The 13609-nt window shown below is 48.2% G+C and overlaps 1 protein-coding gene across 1 annotated transcript; it reads left to right on the top strand.

The window, feature by feature from the left end:
- Positions 1 to 9388: 9388 nt before the first annotated feature.
- Positions 9389 to 12348, top strand: LOC130022477 (CD209 antigen-like protein 2). Its single transcript, XM_056113248.1, has 6 exons — positions 9389 to 9434; positions 9523 to 9609; positions 10447 to 10524; positions 10708 to 10859; positions 11214 to 11326; positions 12207 to 12348. Exons 1-6 carry the CDS (start codon positions 9389 to 9391, stop codon positions 12346 to 12348), a joined length of 618 nt encoding a protein of 205 aa, XP_055969223.1.
- The last annotated feature ends 1261 nt before the right edge of the window (positions 12349 to 13609 follow it).

Genomic DNA, 13609 nt, shown 5'->3' with positions numbered 1-13609 from the left:
CAAAATCTCTTTGGCTATTTCATCCTCTCTATCCTGATGGGTGAGAGGCGGCCCTGAAACGGCTGCTTCCTTAGTATTGGGAGAGATGCACTCTCTTTCCTCCAGGAAGCTTGCTTTTTTTTCAAATTTTTAAAAAATTTTTATTAGTGAAACACCATGAGGTACAGTTGTAGACTTAGAAATTTTTGTGCTTGGGTTTCAATTATACAATGATCAAATACCCATCCCTCCACCAGTGCCCATTTCCCACCACCATGAATCCCAGTATCCCTCCCACCCTGCCTCTGTGGCAGGGCATTCCCTTTTGTTCTCTCTCTCCTTTTGGTTAAGGCTGGTTTGTATATGCATATTCTTTTTTAAAAAATTTTAATTTTTATTAATGAAACACCATGAGGTATAGTTGTAGACTTACAAATTTTTGTGCTTGGGTTTCAATTATACAATGATCAAATACCCATCCCTCCACCAGTGCCCATTTTCTACCACCATGGATCCCAGTATCCCTCCCACCCCCATCTCCCCCATCCCACCCTGCCTCTGTGGCAGGGCATTCCATTTTGTTCTCTCTCTCTCTCCTTTTGGTTAAGGCTGGTTTATATATGCATATTCTTTTTTAAAAATTTTTAAAAATTTTTACTAGTGAAACACCATGAGGTACAGTCGTAGACTTAGAAATTTTTGTGCTTGGGTTTCAGTTATACAATGATCAAATACCCATCCCTCCACCAGTGCCCATTTTCCACCACCACAGGTCCCAGTATCCCTCCCACCCCCGCATTCCTCCATCCTACCCTGCCTCTGTGCCAGGGAGCTCAGATAGAGAAGGAAGCACCAAATAAAGGGTGTTGGGAGGATCCTCCCAGGATCGGAGATGCATGCTGAAAGTACACTATGAACGGAACATGATTGCCACTCAATGCCTCTTTTGCAAAACACAACACCCAAAAAGAGAGAGAGAACAAATGCTTTTAGGGCCACTACTGTCACATGCAAACCTGGCGGGGGGGGGGGGGGGGGGGGGGTTGTTTGCCTGTTTTTTTTTTTTTTCCAGCCTGTTGTATAACAAGCTTCTCTATCAGTTCTCAGGTGTCCCACGAGAAGAAGTGCCCAACCCATGCCCGCGGGGAGAGAGGCAGCTGGCCTAAAGGCAATGTAGTGAAAACACAGATATACAATAGCTGCTAGGCACCCCATAGGCAAAGGAGAAGCAAAAACAAAGTGGGAATTGACTGAAACAGCCCTACCTGAAGGAGGACTCTTCAGATAGTCTGCCTCAGGGGACAGAGCCTGAGTGCTAGTTCATTCCCCTTCCTGAGTTACCAGCCGGGTGTCCCCTCTGCAGTTGCGTATTTACTGCACGGGTTCATGGGATCAGGGACTCATAACTTGCTCCAGTGACGTCTGCACTGTCCACGCCAACCCTGTTCAGGCGCCAGCGGTCAGAGTCCTGGCCAGTTGACCCCGGCACACTGGAGTATGATCTCCCCCAAGTCGCTGGGCTTACTCCCTATCGGAGAGAGTGTGGGCAGGAGAGAAGCGTCTGCCCTGGTCCTCCACGTACCGTGGACTCCAGCCGCCCTCAGAGAAAGAACAACACGGAGTGGGAAAATCTGGTGGTCACGCAGAAATCCCTTTATTGGCTCTCACACTGCTTTTTTTTTTCTTTTTGGGTCACACCTGGCGGTGCACAGGGGTCACTCCTGTCTCTGCGCTCAGGAATTACTCCTGGCGGTGCTTGGGGGACCATATGGGATGCTGGGAATCGAACCCGGGTCGGCCGCGTGCAAGGCAAACGCCCTACCCGCTGTGCTATCGCTCCGGCCCTCACACTGGGGTTTTTATGCATACAATCGAGGGGGGTCATTTTCACGCATCGCACGTTCACCTTGTCATGCTCGGTACAGATGTCAGCTACATCTCCTGCTCTCAGGGCCGGGTGTATCAGCCCGGGCAGATGATAACTGTCACATCCCTCAACCTCCACCAGGGTGCCTACGTGTGCTGGAGCAAGACCCTGGGCGCCTGTAAACAGGGCGGGTTTTTGCTTCCAGGGGCAGGGGATTTGGTCAAAGTATGGACTGGCTGCTGAGACACCAACCCTGGTGTACAATAGGAGATACAGTTAAAATTTTATATTTTCACAAGTGGCAATTAAGTATTCCCAGGACTATTTCTTTTTTCTTTTGTTTTTTTTTTAACAGTTAAAAAATTTTTTTTTCAGGCTGGAATGATAGCACAGCGGTTAGGGCGTTCGCCTTGTACGCGGCCAACCCGGGTTCGATTCCCAGCATCCCATATGGTCCCCTGAGCACCGCCAGGGGTAATTCCTGAGTGCATGAGCCAGGAATAACCCCTGTGCATCGCCGGGTGTGACCCAAAAAGAAAAAAAAATTTTTTTTCTTCTGCTTTTTTTTACAGTTAAAATTTTATATTTTCATAAGTGGCAATTAAGTATTTTATATTTTCACAAGTGGCATTTAAGTATTTTATATTTTCACAAGTGCAATTAAGTATTCCCAGGACTATTTCTTTTTTTCTTTTGCTTTTTTGGTCCCACCCAGTGATGTTCAGGGCTTACTTCTGGCTCTGCACTCAGGAATTACTCTGGGAACCAAACGCGGGTCAGCCACGTGCAAGGCAAATGCCCTCCACACTGGACTATTGCTCTGGCCCTCAGTAACATTTGTTGAAAAGGCATTTTCCTCACTCCACTTCATACACAAAGCTCCTTTTGCATAGACTTAGTCCATAGAGCTGAGGTATATCTAGGATCTTGAAATTCTTTTTTTTTTCTTTTTGGGTCACACCCGATGATGCACAGTGATATTTACTCCTGGCTAATCCCACTGGCGGTGCTCGGGGGACCATATGGGATGCTGGGATTCAAACCCAGGTCGGACCCTGTGCAAGGCAAACGCCCTACTCACTGTGCTATCGCTCTGTTAGGACGCAGATGGTGACCTCCCTTTAACGACAAAGAGACTCCAGAGACTGCAAACAGCAAGCAAGGTTTATTGTAAGACTGGCTAGCCAGGGTCAAGCCACCTACACAGACACGCAGGTCAGTTAGGTGAGGCAAGACCCCGAACTTCTTCAAAGGGGATCTTATATAGGCCTTCACTGGCCGTTACAGCAAAGCCCGCGCATTTCATAGCCAATAGATTTGTAACAACATATGCTTTCTTAACCAATCCATTTAAAAGTACATCACTCCTTAGCCTATAGATTCAAAGATCAGCCTTTACGTACATAGGCATTGTGGCTAGTGGGCATCTGGTAACTCGGACATTTGGTTATCACCTGGCTCCCTTTGATTTGGTGGAAGCAGATGAGGGAAAAGTTCCTAACAGAGGTAACAGATAAGGAAGGGCCAACAAGTGGTTTTCGAATTTACATACCAGCGGGGAAGAGTCAACAAGTGGTTTCCGAATTTACATCCCAATAAGGGAGGGCTTTTACAGCTAAGGCTCTACTTGGGAGGGAGCAGGAAAGGGAGAGTTACTAATTAGTAGAGTTTTAACTCTGGAATCTCCCTCGGGGTCCCAAGGGACCTTCCATTCCTCCCTTTCTCTGCTTCATATTGAGGAATCTTTCTCAGTGGGCTCTTCATACAGAGGAGTAATTTTCCTCGGTGTGAGGCAGAGTCTGGTATTGTTGCCCAGAATTAGGATCATTATCAAGACTCAAACCAATTCTCCGGGGTCTCCCTTTCTCTCTGGCATTGTTCAAGGCCTTCTCGTAGTTTGGCCATAAAGTCTCTGACAACCTCAGTGTGGTCAGCGTAGAAACAGCATCCCTCCACCAGATCAGCGCAGAGCCCTCCATTCTTGAGTTACAACAGGTCGAAGGGGGAGTCCTCTCCAGTTTTGGAAGACTATCTCGTACAGGGATGTTAGAGATTTCTCCATGCAGTCTTAAAAAAGAGTTAAAGCAACAGAAACCAAAGCAACATTGGCCAATTCACACATTTACCCAATCACCTCTGTAGAATTAGAATCTGATTCTTACAAGAAACAAGTTACAGAGACATGGTTTTCTCTCCACCTTCATTTTAAAACTTTGCCAGATAGCTTAACAAACCTGGCTTGTCCTCTTGCATAAACACAGCAAGATTAGAGAACTCTCCATTTGGATTACCCCATTATTTACTGCAAAGTCCTCGGGTCAGCTAACGACAGGAGACACACCAATAATGGCATTAATCTTATCTGGCACGTCAGAGTTACCCAGGCCTGGCCATAAGATGTCCCGCGATGAACTGGATAGCCTCGAGCCTTCAAGTTGAACTGGTTGTGATTGGGCCTCATTTTCCACTGAGATGTCCTGGCAGAAAAGAGTCCATCCCATCCCTTCTTCAGGACTGGGAGAAATCCTGGTTTCTACATTCTTTCCTTGATGCTGAGAGTAGGCCCAGACTGAGTTAACTAGATTCCTCCATAGCAATGATGACTTCCAGTCTTTCCTTGAGCTGGCCTGCCTCTAGGGTCACCCTGAGGCTTGTAGGGTACTTGAAACAGTACCTGTTAAGTCCCTGCTCCTGTCATTTAGACAGATCCCCTGACTGTTTCCCTGGAAAAGGGCTTTGGGGTCCCACAGCTGGTTTTTCCTGTCTGCATGAGGGGTAGACCCTAATACAGAGAGGAAATACTTATCTGGATTTATGCAAACCAACGTAGTGCCATGAAGCATCAAAAACATCTGAAGGTACAAAAGAAGAGAAAAGCAAGCTTACAGCAAGCTGTAATACACCCCTTTGCTGTGGGTCTTAGTCAAAAGAAGCTTAAATCTGTAGCGATAAAGGATACAATTTAGCAGCATTTTTAAACCTCGACTTCCCATTTAACATCATGTTTAAACCTTGACTTCCCATTTTCTAAGAGCACTGTACCAGGAGTCTGGACAATCTGTCCAATATCTTTTCCATAAGAGCTTACCAAAAAGGCACTACAACAATTCTGCAAGTGTAATTTAAAGTTTCTTATAACAATACAGTTTGATCAGTTCCTTTTCTTAAAACACAACCTCAAACCCTCTGCACATTCCTTAACATTCATTCTGTCCTGTAACTTTCCTTCATCTTGTTTCAAAACCATCTTCACTTTAACAGGATCCCTTTCCTTTTTCCCACTGACGATATCTCCATCCATATCTTTCTGACTTATGACATACATCTATAGTAGTACAATGTACAATGTGATGTCCCAAATTTAGACACAAGTTACTAACCATCTCACTTAACATGACAAAACTGTACTCTGCAGTGCTATTTCAAAAGCATTTGATCGGTTCTATAGATATTCAAAAAGCCTTAAAAATGCTCACAATTAAAGTTCTTACAAGGTATATTCACTGGGCAAAAGATCACTTTACATTCGAAATTAAACAGGAGACATCTTAAAATTCTGATTTCCAGGAAAACACAAATACAAAAAGATTAAAACACTCATAGATTATCATGAAACAGAAAGCATTTCACACTTAGGTACAAAGTTCTCAGGTCAGGACTAGGTTGATACCTGGAGACAAAGCTTGGCGTGAAATAAAATTATCAAAACAATAGCATGCACTTTTAAGCACTAGACAAGCTGATTAACAACATAGTAAAATTTCCCACATTTTCCGTGCAATTCTCCACTCTTATACTCTAACCAAGGTGCAATGCTATGGCTTCAAATTGTCAGGCTGACATCTGAGACTAATTCAATACAACTTATTGCTAAGTACCTCTAGAAGTTTCAGTTACCAAGAGTCTCAGAGATCAGATAGAGCACTGGTAAGACAAATTTTGCAACCAATTTCATAACTTTAGAAACTCACGTTTAAACTAAACCATTACTTTTTGAACCTGTTTTCATGTGTCATAGTTATTTTAACTCACAAGATTTTCTTGGTCAAATATTCTAATAATCCAATGCAGATACAAATATGCTCATTGCCATAACAACGTAATACTTATGAACAATCGATTTTTATAAAACATGATAAAAACTTCTTTGGCTTAATTTCAATAGTTCTTGTACCTTAGTTATTTAATATCATGAGCATTCTACACCAGATACTTTTAACAATTCCACAAGAATACAAACATGCTTTCAGACACAGAAAAAGCCCTTTGGTTTTTACCAAACTTTGATATTATAGAAAATAACACTTGGACTGTCTAAATATTAAAATATCTTAATATCTAAAACTACCTAGTTGGAAGCTCCTCAGATGTTTTCCTAATTGCAAGCAATAATCTATGAAAAAGGATGGTTCCTTGGCAAAACTTTTCTCCAGGTCTATCACTTTGGCCTCTCCTTAGGGGACTCTGACCTCCCTTAAATTGGCCTTAATTCAGAGGCTCATCTCCACCTGGGTGGGCCTGGCATTGGGCAGACCCACAGCTGTGTGCCCGAGCCGAACTTAGTGCCGTGGTCTTAAAAACTCTGCTCCTTAAAAAAACAGTTCTGCCTTTCTTAGCTTTCTGCTTTTCCCACTTTTTGCTGGCTTGCGGCTTTTCTCAGGCCCCTTACAGGCCTTTACATCTGAACTGCCTTCATTAGCATTTCAATTAACCTCTAGCTGATCTTCTGGTTAGACTGAGACTAGGTTGGGGAAAAGGATTTTCTGCCTGGAAATTGATCTGCCTTAGTTTCCCAGAGTCTTCTCACTAGTGGGCTTTCCTCCCGTCCCTCCCATAGTGGACTGTGACGCAAAACAGACAAAGGAGGGGTGCCTCTTTGCAGAGACCATTCAGATGCTTGCCTGGCCGGTGGAGAACTTAGCCTTAGTGGTTCAGCATTGTGACTTGCGACCGGCAGCTATACCAGTGCCACCCTTGACCTTATGTTCTCCGTGAAGTCGCAGGCAGCCCACTCGAGCTCCGTGACTTTAGAGGGACTTTAAGAGTGCCAGATTGTGGAGCTACAAAATCACGCCCGATAGGAGGACCTATCAGGGTGCTCATACACACACGCATTCACACAGAGGTTATCACATTCCTCCCCCAGTCCCCCTAGAGATTTCCAAGGGAGCATACCTTCACAGCAGATCTTCCACAGATTGCCTCCTTTATCCGAGCCACAAGGTTTGGAGAGAAGGAACCTTGTGGGGGCCAATTCACACCAAAGGGAGGCCATTCTGATGAACAATAAGTGTCAAACTTACCTTTCTTGATCATCAAGCCCAGATTCTGAGCTTTCCTGTGGATCTCAGAGAAGTGATCAAGAATTAAAGCTTTGGGGGTCGATTGATTCTGACCCGTATTAAACAATCTGAATAAACAGAATTAAGAGAAAGATAATAAGACAAATACACACACTAAGGACACACGCACAGATCACACTCCTGCACTCGCTCGGACCGGTCCCTTTCTCACACGGGTGTGCACCACACTCACACTGGGATTCCCGAATATGCCCAAAGGGCGTGCACGTGATTTTCACCTCCGGATGGTTTAGTTCTTCCAAGTCTTCTCCCGGCGCCAAGATAGCAAGCGAGGAGCCAAGGAAACCTTATGTCCCTCAAGTCCTCCCAAGCAGATGAGGCCTCCAAACAAATGAGGACCCAGAAAAGTCCTCCCAATCAGGGTTGGCCACTTCCCTGCCGCGGTCCAGAAGGGACAGATGGAATATTTCCCAGAATGTAAGGCCTTTTCAAAACCCGATCTCTGGGCCTCTTTATCGTCAGGAGATCTCGCTGGGGCCTCCAAATGTTAGGACGCAGATCGTGATATCCCTTTAATGACAAAGAGACTCCAGAGACTGCAAACAGCAAGCAAGGTTTATTGTGAGACTGGCTAGCCAGGGTCGAGCCGCCTACACAGACACGCAGGTCCGATAGGTTAGGCAAGACCCCGAACTTCTTCAAAGGGGATCTTACATAGGTCTTCACTAGCCGTTACAGCAAAGCCCGTGCATTTCATAGCCAGTAGATTTGTAACAACATATACTTTCTTGGCCAATCCATATGAAAGTACATCACTCCTTAGCCTATAGATTCAAAGACCAGCATTTACGTACATAGGCATTGTGGCTAGTGGGCATCTGGTAACTCGGACATTTGGTTATCACCTGGCTCCCTTTGATTTGGTGGAAGCAGATTGAGGGAAAAGTTCCTAACAGAGGTAACAGATAAGGAAGGGCCAACAAGTGGTTTCCGAATTTACATCCCAATAAGGAAGGGCTTCACAGCTAAGGCTCTACTAGGGAGGGGGCAGGAAAGGGAGAGTTACTAATTAGTAGAGTTTTAACTCTGGAATCTCCCTCGGGGTCCCAAGGGACCTTACACGGAGACTATAAAACCAAGCTCCTGGAAGAGTGTGGCTGGATTTGAGGGCTGTGCAACCTCTTATTCTCTACTTCTCACTCTTAGAGAACCCGGCAGGCTACTGAGAATATTACGCCTGCCTATATGCCTGATTAGGAACACCTGTAAAGGTGGTTAGAGGCTGCCCCAAAAGCCTCCCCATCTGTCTTGGAGAGCCCGGCAAGCTACCGAGAGTATCCCGCCCGCACGGCAGAGCCTGACAAGCTACCCATGGAGTACTCGATATGTCAAATACAGTAACAATGAATGATTCTCATTCCCCTGACCCCGAAGGAGACCCCAATACGTCATCGGGCTACACTTGCACTTGACAGGGATGTTGGAGACGTTACTGGGCCTGCTCAAGCAAATTGAAGAACAACGGGGTGATGGTGATGGTGATGGTTCAGGAGTTCCTCATAACAGGCGATACAAAATATATTATTTCGATTGTGTTTTGGGATTGGGCTTGGGACTTGGGATGGAAACATCCCGAATTTGATGGTGGGAAGGTGTAATGTGGTGGAATGGGTGTTTGAATATTAAATGAAACCAAATATTGTGAACTAACTTATAAAATTAAAAATTTAATAAAAACAAAAAGACTTTGTCATCACCAAGAGGAAAATGAATCTGGGGACACAGACGGGGCCAGGGAGACTGGACTTTGAGGCTTCTGTCCCCAGAATTGACCCCAAAATGCCTGCCCTGGCCCCAAATCTCCTCTCCCCGAGCTGTGTCAGGAATTTCTCTATTTAAACTCTTCTGAGACGGAAGTATGGTGCCCGCTTGTTGTTCTTCATTCTGGGGGGCGGGGGGGAAATCAAGGAGTGGTTGAGGTAAGTCCAGGGCTATAAAAAGCCAGAGTCCAGCAGTGCAGGGGAGGAAAAGAGCCAGGAGGAAGGTGCCAGGTAAGATGGAAGGGATGTTTAACCCCCATGCCCCAGGAGGAAGAGATGAGGCTGGAGGGGACGGCAGAGGTCAGCTGGGCGACCCCGGGCTGCTGCCAGCTTGCTCCGTGGGAAGCAGAGGCTCAGCCTGTGACACAGTCAACGGAACCTGAATGCCCCTTTCAGAGCTGGCGTTTAGGGGCCTGGCCATGACTGAGAACGCCGGAATGTTCCGAACCAAGAGCAGGTGCTCAGGTATGGGGTAGCTCAGCCACCTGGGGGAGGGGGGCCGGGGAGGCATGTCCAACGAGAGCTTCAGCCTTGGCCCTGGTCACTCCCGCAGGGATCCTGTCCTGGGTATGTCTCATTTCCGTGCTACTTTTCGTCTCCCTGGGCTTACTCCTGCTCCAGTCCATCATCCTGGTTCAAGGTGAGTTCAAGGGCCTGAGCTTTGGTGGGATGGAGCCCTGTAGGTTGGTGTTTTTTTGTTTTGCTTTTTGGACCATACCCAGAGATGCTCAGGGGTTATTCCTGGCTCATGCACTCAGGAATTACTCCTGGTGGTGCTCGGGGAACCCTATGGGATGCAAGACAAACGCCCTACCCGCTGTGCTATTACTCTGGCCATTTAGGTTGGTTCTCTGTCACTCTCTGTGTTTCTCTCTCTCTGTCTCTCTCTGTCCCTCTGTCTCTCACTGTCTCTCTCTTTATTTCTCTCTCTCTCTCTTTCTCTCTCTCTCCCTCTCTGGCATATTCTCCAGAATGCCCCCAAACAAGTAGGTCTTGGGCTCCATGTCCGTGCCCTGTGACCTGAATCCTTCTACCCACCCTCTCTGAGTCCATTTCCCTCTCTGTGGAGTGCAGCTCTGGCCCCCTGGGTGGGAGCTGGAGCCCCCTGGATGTGACACAGAGCCACGCACAATTTGGGCATCACTCAAAGGGGCTTCTCTGCTCTGTGGTAGTCTCCTGGATCCACGACTTCCTGCAGAGCCAGCCTGGGAAGCTTCAAGAGAATCAGACCCTGGACGAGGCAACATGCATTAAGGAAGGTTCAAGTCTGTGGAGTGTGGGGAGATGGAGTCTGGCAAGACAACCAGCTAAGGCGAGGGAGGGAGGGAGAGTTTGTTGGAGGGTGCTGGATCCCTAGTGAGCTTACTGGGCTGAGCTGCTCCTTGAGCCTCACTCTTCCCATCTGTGTAATGGGCACCCACCCGGCATGGCCTCTCCGCACATGGTCGGTGCTTGATTGCTGGGTACTTCTCTGCAGTTGAAGCTCCTCAGAAGCAGATCCAGGGGGACCAGAAGGTGATCAACCAGTGGCTTGCCAGGATGAATGTCACCATGGGTATGTCGGGGTGAGGCCCCACATCAGCAGAGGCATGCAGGGGCTGGAGAGGCGGGCAGGGGGTGTTTCTAGGCTGCAGGCCTGATGAGGTCGGGTGTCCTGGGTTTCATGAGAACCACATGCTCTGAGCTGACACGGCACACGGGGACACTCCCTGGGAGCTAACCCTGCCTTCTCCCCCAGAGACGCTCTGCTGTCATTGCCCCCAGGACTGGGAGTTCTTCCAGGGAAGCTGCTACTTGTTCTCCAAGTCCCAGAGCAATTGGAAGACTTCAGAGTCTGCCTGTCAGAGCATGAACTCCCACCTGGTCATCGTCAACAGCGCCTCCGAGGAGGTGTGTCCCCTTGCCTGGTCTCAACACCCTCTCTGCCACCCTTCTGGGAGGTTGAGCCTAATAGGCGTAGGATGGACCATGGGTGCAGTCAGGGAAGGCTTCCTGGAGGAGCAGAAGGAAGGTCCTGCGAGAAGTCACGTATGAGAACCGCTCCGGTGAGGGGAGATGGGGCCTCTCTCCACCCCCCACCCCATCCGGGGAAGGAGACTCAACACTGCACACACAGCTGCTCTGGTGCCCTGGGGTTGGGCTGGGCCCAGACTGTAGATGGACTTTCCTGGGTGCAGGGATGCGGGAGTGCGGACAGGGGTGCTCAGGACCTTCCCCCTAATGCCCCCCATCCTCCACCCACAGAAATTCCTCCAGGCTTGGGAGGTTCGGCATGGGCAAAGAACTTGGATCGGACTCAGCGACCTCCAGAATGAGGGTTCCTGGCAATGGGTCGACGGGACCCCCCTTGAACTCAGGTGACCCCTCCCAGACACTGCCTCGGGGCGGAGCATGGGGGGAATCCTCGACCCCAAGCAGAGCCCACAGTCGGCTTCAGGGCGCACTACGCCAGTCTTCGGGGGCCACGACAGAGAGGCCCGGGGAAGAGGCAGGCCCAGGAATCAGTCATTTATTCCTATGTCATCTGATTCTTTTTTTCTTTGGTTTAAGCCACATCCGGTGTTGGGTGACACTTAGTCCCAGCTCCGTGCTCAGGGATCACTCATGGAGGGATTCAGGGGACAAGATGGGATGCCAGGGATCAAACCCAAGTTTGCTGCGTGTGAGGCAAGAGCCTCTGTGCTATCTCTCCAGTCCCTACCAGAATAATAATTTATTTTGCATTTTGGGTCACACATGGCGATGTGCAGGGCTTACCTCTGGCTCTTCACTCAGGAATTACCCCTGGCGGTGCTCAGGGGACCATATGAGATGCTGGGAATTGAACCCAGGTCGGCCATGTGTAAGGCAAACGCCCTACCCGCTGTGTTATTGCTCCAGCCCCCAGAATAATAAACTTTACAATCTTTTTTGGGGGGCTGGAATGATGGGACAGCGGGGCAGGCATTTGCCCTGCATGTGGCCACCTGGGCTCAGTCCCCAGCACCACTGTGTCCTGAGCTCCACCAAGGGTGACCCCCTGAGCACAGAACCAGGAGTAAGCCAGGAGTAAGCACTGACATATGAGGCCCCGACACCAACTTATTCACAACTACAATCCTGGCTCAGAAATTCTCCCCTCCTGTTTGAAATGGGCTGCAAAGTGCCAGAGAGCAGCCCCTCAGGGACGGGGCAGGTGGGCTAGGATGGAGCTGAGGATGGGCCGTGGGGGGCTCATGGCATCACTGTTGTTCACAGCTTCTGGAAACCAGGAGAACCCAACAACGATGGCAATGAGGACTGTGTGGAATTGTGGAATGATGGCTGGAACGACGACAAGTGTGGTAAAGAGAAGATTTGGATATGTGAGAGGCCCGCAGTGTCCTGCTCCAATCTGTGATGACCATTGTCCCCCTCGGTCAGGCTGCTCTGGTGCTCTGTGATGCACTCCTGCGGCTTCTCCTCCTGGACCTTGGAGATCCCTAGGGATCCCGAGATCCCCTTGCTCATGCCCCCCCACCCCGCGTCAACTAGAGATTACCTCCTCCTCTCAGCCCCAGTGAACTTTCTTGAATAAAGTCATACACTGGATACTGTCGTTGTTGAATATGTTGTCTGCTTTCGCTGCTGTTTCAAGTGCTCTTGTTGATGATATTTGCTGTAGGTGGACATCCATCCACCTACCCACCCATCCATCCACTCATCCATCCATCCACCATCCTATAATCCATCAGCTCATCATCCATCCATCCATCCATCCACCCATCGATTAATCCACCCACCCATCCATCCATCCACCATCCTATAATCCATTAACTCATCCATCCATCCATCCATCCATCCATCCATCCATCCATCCATCCACAACATCCATCCACCCATCCATCCATCTTATAATCCATCAACCCATACATTCATCCAGTCATCCATATTCCCATTCGTTCACCCATCCACCCACCCACCCATAAATCCATCCATCCACCATCATATAATCCATCAACCCAACCACCTCTCCATCAATCCATTCATCCATCCACCATCTTATAATACATTAACCCATCCATCCAGTGTTCCATCCACCCATTCATCCATCAATCCATCCACCAGTCCATCCATCCATCCATCTACAATCCTATAATCCATCAACCCATCCACCCATCCATTCATGTTTTCATCCATCCATCCATCCACCCACCCATCCATCCATCCATCCACCATCTTATAATCCATCAACCCATCCATACATTTGTCAATCCATTCGTCCATCCATTCGTCCATCCATCCATCCATCCATCCATCCATCCATCCATCCATCCATCCATCCATCCCACCCATCCATCCACCCATCCATCCAACCATCCATCCATCCACTCATCCAACTCCATGCTCAGTGCAGTGCTTTTGCAGCCATTTCCAGTGGTACTCCATATGGTGCCCCAAGCCCTTCCAAGAGTGAACCCTGAGCACAGGACCAGGAGTAAACCCTTAGTACCAGCAGGTGTGGTCCAAATCCCAATAAAATGAAAGTGATAGAAACCTGGGTCTTCTGCATATGAATTCTTCTTATGAATATGAAATGCATAACCTTCAGGTTTTTGGTCATCACCGTAGGCTACAGTTATAAAGTTTTCCTGTGGGATTCAGTCATACAATGATCGAAC

This window comes from Sorex fumeus, unplaced genomic scaffold, assembly GCF_029834395.1.
Source record: "Sorex fumeus unplaced genomic scaffold, SorFum_2.1 ptg000019l, whole genome shotgun sequence".
NCBI lineage: Eukaryota > Metazoa > Chordata > Mammalia > Eulipotyphla > Soricidae > Sorex > Sorex fumeus.
Note: the sequence above shows the minus strand (reverse complement) of the source record. Positions and strands in the feature narration are given on the sequence as shown.

Excerpts from the sequence above, each read along its gene's own strand:
- LOC130022477 (XM_056113248.1), top strand. The coding sequence starts at position 9,389 with ATGACTGAGAACGCCGGAATGTTCCGAACCAAGAGCAGGTGCTCAG. Across the intron at positions 9,435-9,522 it reads AACCAAGAGCAGGTGCTCAG|GGATCCTGTCCTGGGTATGT; the intron begins GTATGGGGTAGC and ends TCACTCCCGCAG. Across the intron at positions 10,860-11,213 it reads TCAACAGCGCCTCCGAGGAG|AAATTCCTCCAGGCTTGGGA; the intron begins GTGTGTCCCCTT and ends CTCCACCCACAG.